This window comes from Puntigrus tetrazona, chromosome 12 (genome assembly GCF_018831695.1).
Source record: "Puntigrus tetrazona isolate hp1 chromosome 12, ASM1883169v1, whole genome shotgun sequence".
Lineage (NCBI taxonomy): Eukaryota > Metazoa > Chordata > Actinopteri > Cypriniformes > Cyprinidae > Puntigrus > Puntigrus tetrazona.
The window spans coordinates 15,306,877-15,322,108 of record NC_056710.1 but is presented as its reverse complement, the minus strand read 5'-3'; the positions used below and the strand labels follow the sequence as shown (position 1 = coordinate 15,322,108).

At 38.5% G+C, this 15,232-nt stretch overlaps 3 protein-coding genes across 6 annotated transcripts; 1 reads left to right on the top strand and 2 right to left on the bottom strand.

Annotated features, from left to right (window-relative positions):
- Positions 1-356: 356 nt before the first annotated feature.
- Positions 357-1,611, bottom strand: tbcc (tubulin folding cofactor C). Its single transcript, XM_043253600.1, has one exon. It carries the CDS (start codon positions 1,583-1,585, stop codon positions 542-544), a length of 1,044 nt encoding a protein of 347 aa, XP_043109535.1. The 5' UTR covers positions 1,586-1,611; the 3' UTR covers positions 357-541.
- Positions 1,612-2,250: 639 nt separating this feature from the next.
- On the top strand, positions 2,251-11,382 carry bicral (BICRA like chromatin remodeling complex associated protein). Of its 4 annotated transcripts, none has more exons than XM_043253595.1 (11): positions 2,251-2,658; positions 5,102-5,147; positions 5,270-5,318; positions 5,396-5,461; positions 5,660-7,036; positions 7,153-7,213; positions 7,578-7,662; positions 7,763-7,908; positions 8,009-8,103; positions 8,221-8,323; positions 8,709-11,382. In XM_043253595.1, the coding sequence occupies exons 1-11, from the start codon at positions 2,568-2,570 to the stop codon at positions 9,170-9,172; spliced, it is 2,583 nt and encodes an 860-aa protein (XP_043109530.1). In that variant the 5' UTR covers positions 2,251-2,567; the 3' UTR covers positions 9,173-11,382. The 4 variants fall into 4 exon arrangements, with proteins under 4 accessions (XP_043109530.1, XP_043109531.1, XP_043109533.1 ...); XM_043253596.1 differs by lacking the exon at positions 2,251-2,658 and adding an exon at positions 2,681-2,927; XM_043253598.1 differs by lacking the exon at positions 2,251-2,658 and adding an exon at positions 2,949-4,616.
- Positions 10,245-14,683, bottom strand: si:dkey-21c1.4. Its single transcript, XM_043253599.1, has 5 exons — positions 14,439-14,683; positions 12,999-14,096; positions 12,350-12,460; positions 12,152-12,268; positions 10,245-12,066 (listed from the first exon to the last, which is right to left on the bottom strand). Exons 1-5 carry the CDS (start codon positions 14,446-14,448, stop codon positions 12,038-12,040), a joined length of 1,365 nt encoding a protein of 454 aa, XP_043109534.1. The 5' UTR covers positions 14,449-14,683; the 3' UTR covers positions 10,245-12,037.
- Between the last annotated feature and the right edge of the window lie 549 nt (positions 14,684-15,232).

The window sequence follows — 15,232 nt, the reverse complement described above, 5'->3', positions numbered from 1 at the left end:
AACATTTTCAAAGAGCTTTTTCGTTGAAAGCTCTCCAAAATTTGTAAACAAACTATAGTTCTTTTTTCGGGTTAAGGGCAATCTATGAATTGTTTGAACAGAATCAGAAATATATTTCACCTAAAAATGGAACTTCTGTTCATTCACTCGCCCTTGTGTCAAAGCCAAACCTGACTTTCTACTCTTCCAAAAAAAAAATAAAAATGGCAAATACTTTATTGCATTATATTGATGTCATTTGGAATGATACGAGAACAAGTAAAAAAATGGGTGCTATCCTTTTAAAAATAATTTTATTTTGTGATTATGGTCATTAAATGTATAAACTTGACAACTGAATGACAAATAAACACAAATATGATCAAATCCAGACTTTATTATTCTCTTATACGGCATTCAATTAATTGCATTGATTATTAAATGGGTCGATTCATTTGTAAGTGAAGAACTCTAGAACATTAAATGTTTATGGCATCGCAATTTTAGAGTCTTTGACTGAGCAAACAATAATGTAATCAGTTCATTATTGTTAGGACGCTTGTCACACAGCATCCCAACTGCTTATTCTCTCAGTCTCAGGAATGACAGTCCAGTTGGGTGAAGGTACGCCAGCAGCAAGCCAATTGAAATCATCCACCTCTGTCCAATTATTCCTGTTTGGATCAAGCCCAGCCACTTTGAAATGGTCATGAATCCCTGGATAAGTCCACGTGAAAGGAGCAAACCGGACCCCATGACAGTCCTCTATAATTGCCCGGCTGGTCACATGCAGATATATCTGAGTGGCAGTGGTGTTATGGGTGCGCAGCTGCTGACAGGGGAATACTAAAGTGCTGTCAGTGCACTGGTCTACAAAAACAGAGCTGGATACCGGCCCGCAGAGGATCTCGCAGCCGCGGATGTTCTTGATGTGCAAGGTGCTCGGACAGCCATAAAGCCTGACTTTACAGTTTGTCAGATGGGATAACAGAACATCTCGTTGCCGGATCTCCTCAGCTTGCTTGGTTAAGACTTGATTGTCAGCATGAGAGAATCCGCACTGGACTACAGAGACAGCAGCATCCACAACTACAGTACCAACCGCATCAGATGCAGACGTATCCGTTGTTTGCTGAACGGACGCCGGCTGCTTACTCGCTCCGGTGTTCCTGGATCTAAAGGCGAATTTCTTTTTAGGCAACACCTCATCTCTTTTCTCAGCAAGAGAGGTCTGGAGTTTCTGCAGGGATGCTTGCGCCTGTCTTATTTCGTACTGGGTTAGAAACATAATGCTGTCATTGAGAAACTTCTGGAGTTGTTGAATTTTCAAAGTGGCCTCTTCCAGTGTTTTTGCGGCTTTGTCGCGGTCGTTATCGTTGCAGCCGGAGAGCATCTCCTCGACTGCTGTCTTCTCAGCATTAAAGGTGGACGCGAAGAAATCGCTCTTTTCTTCCGTCACGGTCTGGCTCTCCTTGACGTTCCTCCGGCGCTCTGCCTCCTCCAGCCTCGCTTGGTCCCTTCGTAACACACGCTCGGGAACTTTGACAGCTGCGTTTGTTTCTCCATCATCGCACCCCACATTAACTTCCACTCCCACTGCCGCCATGTTGTTTCTCAAAACAGGCGTGATGAGCGCACGTTGATCATGTGACGACGCGTCAAAGTGTGCTCATCGATGATTGGATTAAGAATCAGTACTGTTAGTAAGGCGGCGTTCTATTGGTGCATTAAACGTTCACGTTCATAATAAATTTGTGACTGTTTTACCACACATCATTTAAATTATGGAGTAAAGTTATTTGTTACTTTGTTTATACTTATTTATATTTCATTATTTATTGATTTTTCATTGATGTGAAATGTATTATTTACAGCATGTATATAAAAACAAGTATTGATTTCTTGAAGAATTGCAAGATGACTGTATTGTTGTTGTTGTTATATCCCTTACTGTTTACATGTTTTATTGATTTATATTGATTTTCAGATATTTTTTTTGTACACGGGCAATGTATGCATTGTAAACAAAAAGTTTGTGTTTTAATTCATATTTTATTTAGTTTGAAGCTTACTCTATTGCTGTTAGTTTCATTCTCGTTTTATTGTTTTTTTAATTAGTTATTTGTCTAGCTGGTTTTAGTACTTAAAATAGTTTTAAAATGACGAGTTTTAATTCGTTTTGAAGTTATGAAAATACATTTTTAGTTTTGTTTTTAATGTTTGAATTTATCGACAGCCTCGCTGTGACAATCCCCTACATTTTACATACTCAGATAAAGGACCAGGATACAGTGAGGTATTGTTTATTACATTATATTTGCTTCGGTTTGACACTTGTGGGTGATGTGTGATCTCAGGACACAAAGGTGTGGTCGTCGAGGATTCCCCGCCCCCTGTCGCTTGTTACAAACACCATTTTTATTCATTTATTCATGTCAGGCATTTGGAGTGATTAATCAAAACAGCAGCTTTAACTAGTATTTTTGCAAAAGTGGCGGAAGAAACATTCTTGAGAGCGAAGAAAGAGTTTAAGAACCCCATTTTCGTTCAAGTAAAGAGCCCTACGGAGTGTAGTGCACTATGTAGTGATGCTGCCTTCTGCTGGAGCCGCACTGCTCCACCGGCCCGTGCAGAGATGGCGAGGAAACCCCGTGGACACGGCACTGCTTTTTCATGACGGTGAGTTTCCCCTTTGAGTGTATTATAATTTTGTGATAAAAATTTCAAGGAAAAAACACACACAACCTCCTTCCTCCCCTTCCTTCGGGGAGGGAAGAGCAAGCGTGGAGAGAGAAAAATCTATCTGAGACTGAGCAGCAAGGACAGTGAGGGAAAAATATATGAGTGGGAGAGGGAGAAAGAAGAAGAAGGAGGAGGAGGAGGAGGAGGGGGAGCAAATTAAAAGTTGCCAAATGGAGATATTGGGTTTCAAGAGGAGTGAGACAGGAGTAAGGGTTTGCCTCTTATTCAAGTCGTCTTTATGTGATGCAAATTCAAATAAATATTTATGCTTCGCCAACGATTTGTTCTCCGCTCGGTTTTTGCTCGGCGAATTCAGCCGTTTCTTAATAACGTTAGGTGGGGGGGCGAACGTCCACAACGTCAGGAAGGCCATCAACAACTCCGAGCACGAAGGGAGCGCTTAGGACTCGCCCGGTGATCCGCAAAACCTTCGACGTCCGCGCCGGTGTGAAACGAGCCGTCCGACGCCGAAAACGCGTTTCTTCGCGCGCCCGTCCCGCTCGCGCTCCTCGGCTGTCACCGACGCGCAAACGCGCTTTTAGGAGAGCGTTTGCGACAAAACGAGCCTCTCCAGCCTCGGTCTATTTATGGACAAAGTCCCTGTGTGTTTTTAGCTGTTACTTTCGGCGAGATTAAGGCGGGTTCTGTGCGTCCTGCCCTTGCGCCATGGAGAGCCTTTATAGTCCTCCCTGCCATCGTTTGACAAGTGAATCAGTAAAATGCGTCGCCTTGCTTCAACAGGGTTTTACTGTGTATTTTGAGGGGTAGCTGGTTTTCTACGTGTCTCTTTTCCGCCCCTTTGACTTAACAGGCAAAGAGGATAGATATTTTTTTTCTGTTACAGAGGAAGAAAAAAATAATTCATCTCCTCCCTCATTTGGCTTGCTAACTTGACCACAGCTTAAACGAATACAAGTGTTAAAATATATCTCTCACGTTTAGCACGTCGTTTAGTTTATAAAACCCGCACTTGCATGTATAAGAACGATTTTTTTGAAGTTGTTTATCGAGGAGATGTAAAAGGGCCGAATTTATCTGTCATGCTTTTTTTCTTCGTCCAAATTGGATACACGGATATTGCTAGCTTTGTATTGCTAAGTAAGAAAATGTTTAGAGTTTCGAATATAAATAGCATACGTAATATCTTATTACTGACCAATCTTATCATTTGTTCGAATCCATTCATTCGTGGACTCTTCGATCATTTAGTTTGCGTTTTCTGTTCGTGTTTGTATGCCGTTAAACTACCAAATAAACGCGAACGCTCGCGATCTTGGATTTCTGCAAATTCGTTAAGCTGTTTTTAACACGTCGTTGTTTGTTTTGACACAAAAGAGACGACGCAGAAACATCGAATGCTGTTCAAACATGCAATCACTTAAAACACACACACACACACAGACGACGAGTTTCGTTCCCTCACTAGCCTTTTAACCATAAGCGTGTTATAAAACATTAACAGACGCTTGTGAAACGTAAGTGAACAATCAAACTGGCCAAACATGGTCCACCCATCCCCCACGTCGCTTCCTTTGTCACATTTCCACACATGAATTGTCAAGTTGTTCACATTCCTATGGCAACTTTACAAATAAATATGATGTGAAATTAATGTCGAGTAGCATTATACCACTGCACAAGTACTCTGTGTCACAATGTCCTTTGTCTGTCGGCTGTAGCGAGCAGTGGCGCAGTTTCAATCACCAGCCGCCATTTTGAAGTCTCTACGGGCTGCAGCAGAGTACAGCCATTCTTTTTGTCACACAATTGTCTTGTGTATTTTTTAACGCAGACATCATACCCAATTTTTTTTTAATACAATGTGTATTGGACAGTTTTACCTTTCTAACGTTACTGTTTATGTGTTTGGTGGAATGTCAAACAGTTTATTACTGGTTAGTACACTGAGAAAATTAGTAACGTGCCATGTTTTGGATTTATATTTATTCTTCTTTGAAAATAGAATGATGGGTTCCACATCATGAACTACTTAAATGTGTAATTTTTATTAATTCACTTGTGTTTGTCGCACGTTTGTGTTTACATTGTTATGGAGATTTTTCAAAAGCCTGGCAAAATATCAGTATTGTCTATTGTTATATTAAATATATCATTGTACCCGAATGTAATATTATATAGTAATTCACAGCCTATGTTTGAAATTACGAAATATACCTGAGAACGTTCATTAACAAACTATGGTTTTGTCAGATTACACACTTGTGATTTTGTTTAGAACATTATACATGTTACATTTATTGGATTCATCGGGTGTATTCGGGAACAAGAACAAGTGTGGCCAAAGTAAGGGCTGAGCTAAAATTTAAGGAACCTGTACTTTGCTCAGTCCATTGAAAAATCTGTAATTACTGTGTTACAGGTGTCATGGATGATGAAGACGACCGCCGTCTTCTGGATTTTATAGGGTAAGCAGCATTACAATTTGATGAATATAGTTTAAAGAGCTATAGGCACGCTTTAAGAAATGTCTTAAGGCATCAAACATAACAGAAGTGTTTTCATGAACTGTTTTTTTTTTCCCCAATAGAGATGTGCAAGCTTTGAATGAGTATCTTCATGGTTCAAATAGTAAATCTGTAAGTAAGCTTAGACTATATGACATTTGTGTTTCATATTAAAAGGTTATTAACAACTTTATTTAACATTCAAACAGATTGGAGAAGACGATGTGAATAATGCAGCATTTGGGTCGGCCAGTTCGTTCTTCACTAGTGACACAGTGAGTATAGACAAGGTTCCTATCAAGGAAAGACAAGCTCATATCTACTGGAATGTATATATACAAAGAATCTCAAAAACTCCTTTTCAAACATAGTTAAAATAAAATACTTGAACGTTACCAAAATTGTTGTATAGGTATATAGAATGGATTTTAGAAAGAGCATCTAAACAATAAATAATATGGTTTTCTTTGCAGGGTGGCTCCAACGAAGGACTCAAAGATGACCACAATCATTTGGGAGAATTTGGGGAGGCTGGTGGAGCTGAGCTTCAGCTCTCAAACAGCCTTCCGTTCATCGAGGATGACCTCGACAGTGGAACCTCACAAGATGGGGTCGATCTTGGGGGCGAGGACCAACCCTTCGACATCCTTCAGAAGTCATTGCTGGAAGCAGATATCACAGAGCAGACATTGGCTCAAGAAGCCCTTTTGGACTCCCAGCCATCTCTCATTCCAACAGCTTCCGCTTTCCCTCAGCAGCTGGTCTCTGGAGGGTTTGGAGGTATCGCAGGTCCTGGTGTGGTGTCACAACCTCAGGCTTTTATCCAGCAGGTTCCCCAGCTACCTTTGCCAAACGGCCCTGCTGGACACATCCAGGTAGTGGGATCCTTCAATGGCAGTGCCTCCTCCATGATGACTATCAACAGTTTGGAACAGCCTCAGATCCTTTTGAGGCCGAGCGGAAATGTTGTAACAAACAACAGTGGACAAGGTACCATGTTCACCCCTTCCACAGCTAATCAGGTGTCAATGTCCTTCAATAAAGGGACGATACCAGTTCAGAATATTATCATCCAGAGAGGCCCTATGCAACAGACATTGATCAGACCCATTCAGCCTAAACCCTTACAGACAGGGGGACAAACTGTATACAATATCAGCAACATTGGGCTTCAACCAAGCACCACAACTACTGCGAATATAGTCAGTAGTCCCTACACAGCCAGCAGCTCTCCTCAGTCTGCTCAACAGGTGAAAGTGGTCAATCCTGCCAGCAGCATTGTAATGCATTCACCTCTGGGGCAACAAGCGCAACCACAGTCCCAGTCCAATCTGCCTCAAGGGCAGTTTTTGCTACCCACTTCTATTGCTCTCACACCTGGTACTACAGTTCACGGCTTCCAGGCTGTGAATGGGCAGGTGTTGCAAACAAACACTCAAGTGGCTGACCCGTCGTCAATGAGCACCACCACTTACTCCATCCTTACTAATCAAAACACAACAGTACAGCTTATTGCTGGGCAGAACTTTTCAACTGGAGGGCAGCTGATAGTCAATCAAGGTTTGGTTGCTGGAGGTCAAATAGGCCAAGCTTCACCAACACCTGTTGTGCAGGTGTCTCAAAGACCTGGTGCCACGGCCAAAGTCTGGACTGCCAGTGCGTCACCTAGCCCAACACCTGTACAGACGTCACAGGCTTCGGGACACCTCACCATGGTCAGTTCTGGTGTCCAAGGCCCACAGGTTTGTCAACAGTTATCTGTGACCCCAGGACAGCACCTCCTTATGCCTGTAGCCCAGAACGTTCCAGCTACTTCTGGCATTCAGGAGTTCCAAGTTTCTTTAAACCAGGTGAAACATATTTGGATTAATTAATCCTCATATTCTTTTTTTATTGCAACTTTGTTTGCCTGTTCAAAGTGTTAACATTTCATCACATTTGAATGTTTTTTTTTTCAATTTCGTAGGACAACACAGCAGCAACACAAAGAGGGCAAACACAATTAGTTAATCTTCTTGGTACCAAAGGTTAGTGTTTCTATTAGTGACTAATTTTAATGAAAACTAATCTATTAATTCATTAATACATGCATAATATATATTATATATGACTATTTACAAACAATACTGCTCAAAACTGGGTGCATTAAGATTTTTCTTTCATGTTTTTGAAGCATGCTACTTAAATGTTTAATTATATTTTAATATATAATTTATTCCTGTGATAGCAAAGCTAAATTTTAAGCAGCCATTACTCCTTTTCAGTATAACACAATCCTTAGAAATCAGTGTAATATGCTGATTTGGTTGTCAAGAAACATTTCTTGTTATTATCAATGTTGAAAACCGTCATGCTGCCTAATATTTTTTTTCTTTATTTTATAAATCATAGCTGTGAAAACACTCACTCCTGCCAGTCAGGAATTGCCTCTCACACCGGAGCGACCTGCAGCTCAACAACTTACTAGAGGAGAAATGTGAGCACCCAAATTTAATTCTACATCTTGTACAGTTGGTGTTTTCTGCCCCACTAGTATCAACAAAAAGTAAAAATAATGATTGTAACACATTTTACAGGGTCCTCCAGCAGTTAAGACGAGATCACGTTAAAGTCATGTCTTCTGAGCGGACGCACTTCACTTCATTTAATGATGTCATAGACAGATTACTGCCCTATCATGTTTTCCAAGGCTCTCCACCACAAGATGAAGACTTCACCAAAGGTGCATTTTCAACATTTCCTCAACATATTTAATATTTAACCACAGATTAAGTATTTACTGAATGGGACCTAGGTTCTGATAGCTGTTTTTGACTTGTCAGTTGATGAGGAGTTTGAGGCAGTTGCCATACAAGTGTTAAACAGAACGCAGGCCATGGTGAACAAATACAGGCGCTTACTTATGGTGGAGGCAGAGGTATGTTTGGAACACATCACTTCAAATAACGTACAAAAGACCTCTTAGCATTATTTGTATGTAGTCTAATATTAATCATGTTATTGCAAAACCAAACACTGCTTCCTGTTCTTTCAGAGGTCCAGCCCTTCCTCAGAAATGGTGATGATTGACAGGACTTTTAATCAAGAGGAACGGGGCAACTTGACCCAAGACAAACGTTTGGTACTAGTGGATCCAGGTAAGAGACGGAAGCTTTATTGAATTTATTAATTTTCATTGTCTGTCATTGTTATTAAAACCTGAGTAAAACATTTTACATATGTTGTGCTTAATTTTTTTGATTAATTTCACAGCATGGAATGAATCATATCAGTTATGTTATGCAAAGTAACGTAATTATATATAATTGCCAAATAACATCATGTAAAATAATAATGAAAAAATATTTTAAAATGTAAAAATTACATTTCAGTAATAAAAAAAAGAGCATAATGTGAAGATGGTTGGGCAAATTGGTGCCATTTCTGTAGTAATTGTAAGGTATTGTATTGTATTTAAACGTTGCAATGCAATTTTTGCTTGATTGTCTTTGTTTTTGATATTTTGCTACATCGCGCTCTCAGATGGCTTCCTGGAAGACTTTTGCTGTGGCCCTAAACTGAAGATCCGAAGTACAGAAGTTTTGACGCCCACCACCCATGAGGGCAATCCTAGCATAATGAAGACGTCCCCAAAGCATTCCACAAGTCACACAGGAAGAGATGAGCAGGATATGAACAGCCACACAGAACCTGCTTATAGGACAGAACCTCAACAACAAGGAATTGAGGAGCACAGAAGAACTCCCATCAAGTGCATCCTGGACCTAAAAAAAAAGAAATTCAACAACCTAATCAGCAGCAACAGTCAACATGCTCACTACCCTACGTCTCCCAGCCAATCACAGCATAGCTCCGCCCAAGCAGGCTACCCTTCGAACCTGGGGCAGGGTCATGAACATCAGCTTCCCTTGGATCATAGTCACGCCCCATTGGCCGACACTGACTCTGTGCTTGAGGCTGCCGTGAATAGCATCTTAGAATGTTAGACAGTGCCATATTCATGTTTGTTCCATGTTAATCTCATTTCATGCCATTTGTGTGCGAGCTAAACGGACGTACATTGGCATTATCACGGGTTTAAATGCATACAGCGGCTCTGATGATGTCGAGGAACAGGAAGGTGAATCTGGTGATGGTGATACTCTAATACTGTGCCTGTTGTTCTAGAGAAGTTTACATGAGACAGCCTTTTTGACAATGCTTTACAGGATACACTTGCAACGAAACACACACACACACACACACACACATCAATATATGCACACACAATCAAGCAGTAAGTGTGATGTTTGAAATGTCATGAGTAGACATTGATATTTGTAGCTTATCGGTCAATATCAGACACTTAGACTAATAGTCTGTCTGCACTTAAGGTTGTATGGTTGTCTCATCACATGTTGTATCGTTGCAGTAGACATTGACCAAGTGACGCACACAAACACACCTGCGCATTTAATAGTTTTTGAGCATTGGTTGTGCTTTTTTTTTTTGGGTTAACTTTTTTTTTGTACCTTACAGGTATGTGACCCCTCCACAGAGACAAAACTCACTTGTGTGATGTTGTGCAGGGGAAAGTTTAGACCTCAGATTGAGGGTACAATGTTACATTATGTTTATCTTTCTTTTGTTTGTTTTAATTCATTTTTTGAATTGATGCATTATACATTTTTTTCTCGTAAAATCTGTGCTGCTCCTTGCCTGGAGAAAATATTAGATGTTTTGTACCTTAAGTTAGCGTCTCTATAGCTTGCATGGGTGAATCTCATAAAAACCAAGGAAATAAAAAAAATAAGTAATATTATGCAAAAAGAAATGAAAACTATTTTAGGATCAGTAATATATATATATATATATATATATATATATATATATATATATATATTTTTTTTTTTTTTTTTTTTTTTGGCAATCCAGGAAATTTTTAACCACAAATTGATTACTTAATGTAAATCAAATTTTTATTACTTTTTAAAAAAATCTTTAAAGCTTTTTTAATATAGTTTATATTTAGTTTAAATAAGCATGAATTAAAGGCTTTGCAACAATATTATGTGTTGGTATATTATGATTGAAATGTTTTTTTTTCTCACATTAACATAATTATAATTAAAATGCATTTTTGCATTAATAAAAATTGTTTGAAAATGTGCTTAATAGTCGTGAAATAATATCAGTGGTCCACAATAGGCTTGATTTCTCTGAGCAAATATGATGTTGTATTTCTTTCCTTTGATTTTTCTGTGAGATTCACCCACTTTTCATTTTCCCCTGTGCGTTGAGTCCCCTGCTGGTCAGGCTGTAGTCTTGGCGGTCGGTTTGCAGTTTTTGCCTCTAGTGGCAGCTTCTATTTGCACATGTGGAAATGACCTTGTACTTCACAAATAGCCATGCTCACCACTCTTTACAGCCCCTTAGCAGATCACTTTTCTTCTATGAGTTATCAAGTGGTAAAAGCAGCAGTAGTGCAGTTAAAACATATCAGGTTTTCATTCACTACGATTATCTAATTAGTGGCGTTAGATGGCTGTTAACTGAAATAATGTCGTTTGGTTGGAGTAGGACAGGTCCACATTTCTAGTTTTGAGAAATAATTTCTGAAGCGGAGACTATTAGCATTTAGTTGTATTTTGTAGTTTAGATCATATATTAACTGTGCCATTACAAGGCTTGGGAGCTTCAACGGTGGGAATAAGACCAAGACTATTATAAAAACTGACCAGAGTAGAGGCACTGCGAGTGTGTGGACATTTTCACAAGTCTGTGTTTCCATTAGCATCCATTCCAGAGCCGAAGGGAAGGTTGCTTGTTTCCATCTATACACGTCATCCCATTGTTTTTGCATCATTAACACTAAACTCCACTGTCTTTCCCAGCAACTCAACCAAAAATGACAGACAGACAGACAAAAAAAGGTGAAATATTCTTCTTTCTGATCTGAGCTCTTGCGGTCAGTGTTGGAGAGCATTCTGAAAGACCTTCACTTCGAAGGGCTTCTTTGCCTTAGGAGAGAGCGAGTGAAAACTAGTTTAAATAGTCTATCATTTGTTTTTACTGCTTTTTGTTGTGCGAGTGTGGCCTTCAGTTAATCGCAAAACCCCATGGTAAAAGTTGCTTTTATCGGTTTATTTTCTGCATCACCCAAAACTTGATTTGTAATGTTTGTATTACAAAAAATAAAAACATGAAACACAAAATATTTATACTTTTTGTAAAGAAAAAGAATGTAAAACAAAAAGTTATTTTTATTATGTTAGGTATGTGTTCACGTCATACTGTATGTGGTCAGTTCATGATTTGTTGTTTTTGTGAGTGTTCATTACAACAGCAAAGATAAATATTAAATTCATTTTGAATACAGACAATATTTTGTAATGTCTTCATTTTTGATGAATTATAGATATTGATGTGCATTAACATTACGTATAAGTTAGCAAAATAAAGGATGATCATCTAATAAGTAACAAAACATATGACAGGAATATTTATCATCATTTATCAGATGAGATTAGATTCATTATATAATTTATTGATTTTAAACAATAACAATATGAAAACTTGTTAGTACAATTGTAATACAAATATAGGTTTATCTTAAAACATTCTCTTTGTTTACAGATAATGCACATTCAAAAATATTTAAGATAAATAACTATTATACATGTTCCCAGAAAATTCATGATAATAATTCCAACAAAAAATACAAGCAAACCTAATATTGTAGTTGAACTACTAGTTGCTGGTCTTATAATCTTGCCTAATTAATAATTAAGCTTATTATGCCCTCATTTCCCTGAACACAAAGCTGCTCCTTCTCCAAAGTGTGCTACAATTATGAAGACCACCAAACGTCCCTAATGGTACTTCCTCCATCGTTCTTTCTCTGAGAAACAGAGTGAAACCAGACATTTTATTTATGAGTGTCCATGATTACGGGATGTGTGTAGAAGGCATTAATTCAGACTCACTGAGATGTGGGTAGTTCCACATGTAACACAAGACACAGTATCCAGTTAACAGCATGGATATCCCACCGATTCCTCCTCTCCGAACATCAATATACTTGCTGTAGTACCACTGCCATCCTGATCACGTACAACCAAGAAAATCAAACACACCAGACCAAATGCTATGTTATGCTGTATTGTGATTGTTAAGGGACAAACCTTGCTTCAGCATGCTCACGATCTCTCTGGGTGACGCAGGAGTTCGAACACCGAGCCAGACGCCGAATTCGTTAAGTCTGACATCTCCAAGTTTCCGCTGCACTACAGGCACTACGTGAACAAAGCATATTATATCATTTAAGCGATCTCTTTTTGTTTTGAATCGACGTGAGAAACTTGTACATGTCAGGAAAAATGGCGTGGAAGCGCCATGAGGATGTGGAACTTCCCGTGGACATTTACATGAAAGAATATAATAGCAATAGGAGGAATAAGGAGAGGAAGTGGTTCATATAATAATATTTTCAATACCTTAAACCAACAGCCCTTTAACGGCAAGTTGATGAAAGTGTAGCTCATTTACTGTATGCCTGATGTTCACATACAAATAGTCTAATAATCTCACCGATATATTTTGATACAATAATAGTCCTAAACAGACAGTCTTTGATGTCTCATAATGGTAGAATAAAAACCTACTTGCCAATCTTGGGAGAAAAAAAACTTTTGGAAGCACTGTACAATTGTTTTAACTATCCACATGAGTCAAGGTCGCAAAAGATACTAGATACAAGCATTAAAGTGCATGCCTGTTTGCTTAGAAGCAACTACATAAAGAAGGAACCATCATACATAAATCATACATTACCTTCAATTTGATTCGCTGGTCCAGCAGACTGATCTTTTATCAAAATGCTTTCATTAGTATAGCTGCCTAAGGGTTCTGTGGAGAACTGTATTCTATTGTAAGCAGTCGCTATCTTTGGACTCCATGGCAGACTTCTGACATCTTGAATTCTTGAATTTAGGATGTCTTCTGCAGGTTGATAAACGACCTTTCCAGATGAAGTGGATGAGGCTGGAATGACAAACTTGGTAACTGCTGTTTCAGGTTTGTTTGATTGATGCACATCAGAAACCTTCTTGGTCTCTGTTGAAGTATCTTTAGATGTTTTCAGAATAGGATAAGGCACAGACAGATTATAAGACCTCTTGCGATACAAACTGTCACCGATGTGGTCCCATACTGAAGTCTTGGTTGAAAAGAAAGTATGAGCTTCAAAATCCTTGTTCTGACTCTTAAGTCTTTCAAGCTCCTCCAAGAAGTTAACTTTTATTTTGAGTTTTGGATTTTCGTGTTGCACAGCGCACTCAGATGGGAGGTTAGAGTTTTTCAGAATGGCTGGAACAAATCCAGGGGTATTGATTTTACTCTTGGTGATGGACAGCTGCTCTGATAATGGCACCATCTTTGGTTTCTTTTTGCCTTTAGTACTTTTTCCATTACTTTGAGATGTTCCCTGATTTGGTCCTTTGGAGATCTCGCAAAAGCTTTTATCTCTTTCATTGTCGGATAATGAGGTAGGGTTGCTTGGCTTCTTTGAGACTGGCACTAACAGCTGTAATCTCTCAAGTTCCTTCTGTCTTTTAGCCAGCCATTTGCCTTTAGTTCTCTCCATGTTCAGAGTTTCAGCTGATGGGACTTTGACCTCAGTAGCTGTGAGAAGAAGGTCTGCATTGCGATTATCTACTTTCCTTCTTCTTTTGGAGGTTAGTGTTTCATCAGATATGGCGTTATTTATTTTTGTTGCTGCTGTTTTTTTATGGATCTTCTGACTGAAAGTGGTTGAACTCGGTTCTTTGGGTGCCTGAAAGCTTTTATCGGGCTGTGGAACTGGTGCCCTTTTACAGTGAGGGAGGTGGGTTTTCAGCCGCTTATAGGGCTTTCCACAATATGGACATTCTTCTAAATGGGGGAACAAATCAAAGAATTGTCAGATATTACAGGACTGGAGCAAAAGTAAAAAGTAAGCACCTGAATAATTTCATGTATTTCTCTCAGAAGATACATCTTATGCGCTGTTTTCCGTGTTGTGTGGTGTAATTCCTTTATCTATTAAATAGCTGTAGATTTTAAATATCTGTATAACAGCTAGAAGGTAATTTGGTCAACTTTCAGTAGTACACTGGCATTTAGAATGGCCTTAAATGTCCAATTTTGATTATACATAATCCTAAAAACAATAATAAAAGAACGAGATACAAAAACGGACAAATCAACCATCATATATTTTGATCTGATACTTACCTACACTCATACTTCATAATTTCACTGACATCTTTCCAAAATTGGAAAAAAGATCTTCTCTGTGTCTTTTGAAGACAGTATAAAACTCTGAAAGTGCAACGTTTCTCACGCAGCCATACGTAAACAAGTTACAACAAGATACTCTTCAGTATTTTTGTGTAGCTCGTTTCCAGACAAATGAAGTAAAATAACGGATCCTGCGGAAAGTGACAGACCGCCGGAGGACATGCTGGATTACTTTTGAGTTACGAAAGACCCCGTTAGCCGTCTTCATCGGTGCCTGCGTGTAAATACTACAAGTGTGAATAATAACACCGTTGATTACATCATTCCAGCAAAAGAAGTTATACAAATTCCGAACATAGAAATATTCTGAATTTCTGGCTGCAACGGGATTTATCATTATATGGCAGAGTCCGCTTGTACAAGGCTGACTGTCTATTTGTTGAGAATAAAGTTGCAAACAATGAATAAAATTTTCTTACATTTTATTTTGAAAAATAAATCGCATAAATTAGTAGAGCTGATGGTGTTTTTTTATTATTATTATTATTTAAAAAATTTCCTTTGTATTGCAGGTTTCAACATTAATTAAAAAACAAACAAAAAAACATCTATTAACAATAACATTACTTGCTATGCTTTCAAAAAGTTCGATTTTTCTCAATTAAGTATTTTTAAATACAGCTGCAGAGTTCAAATATAGTTCAGTTAGCGTTTCCAAGTAAATATGACAATAATAAAAAAAAAAAAAGTTTATATTTGAGTTTAGAATTATTATTGTATTTTAAACC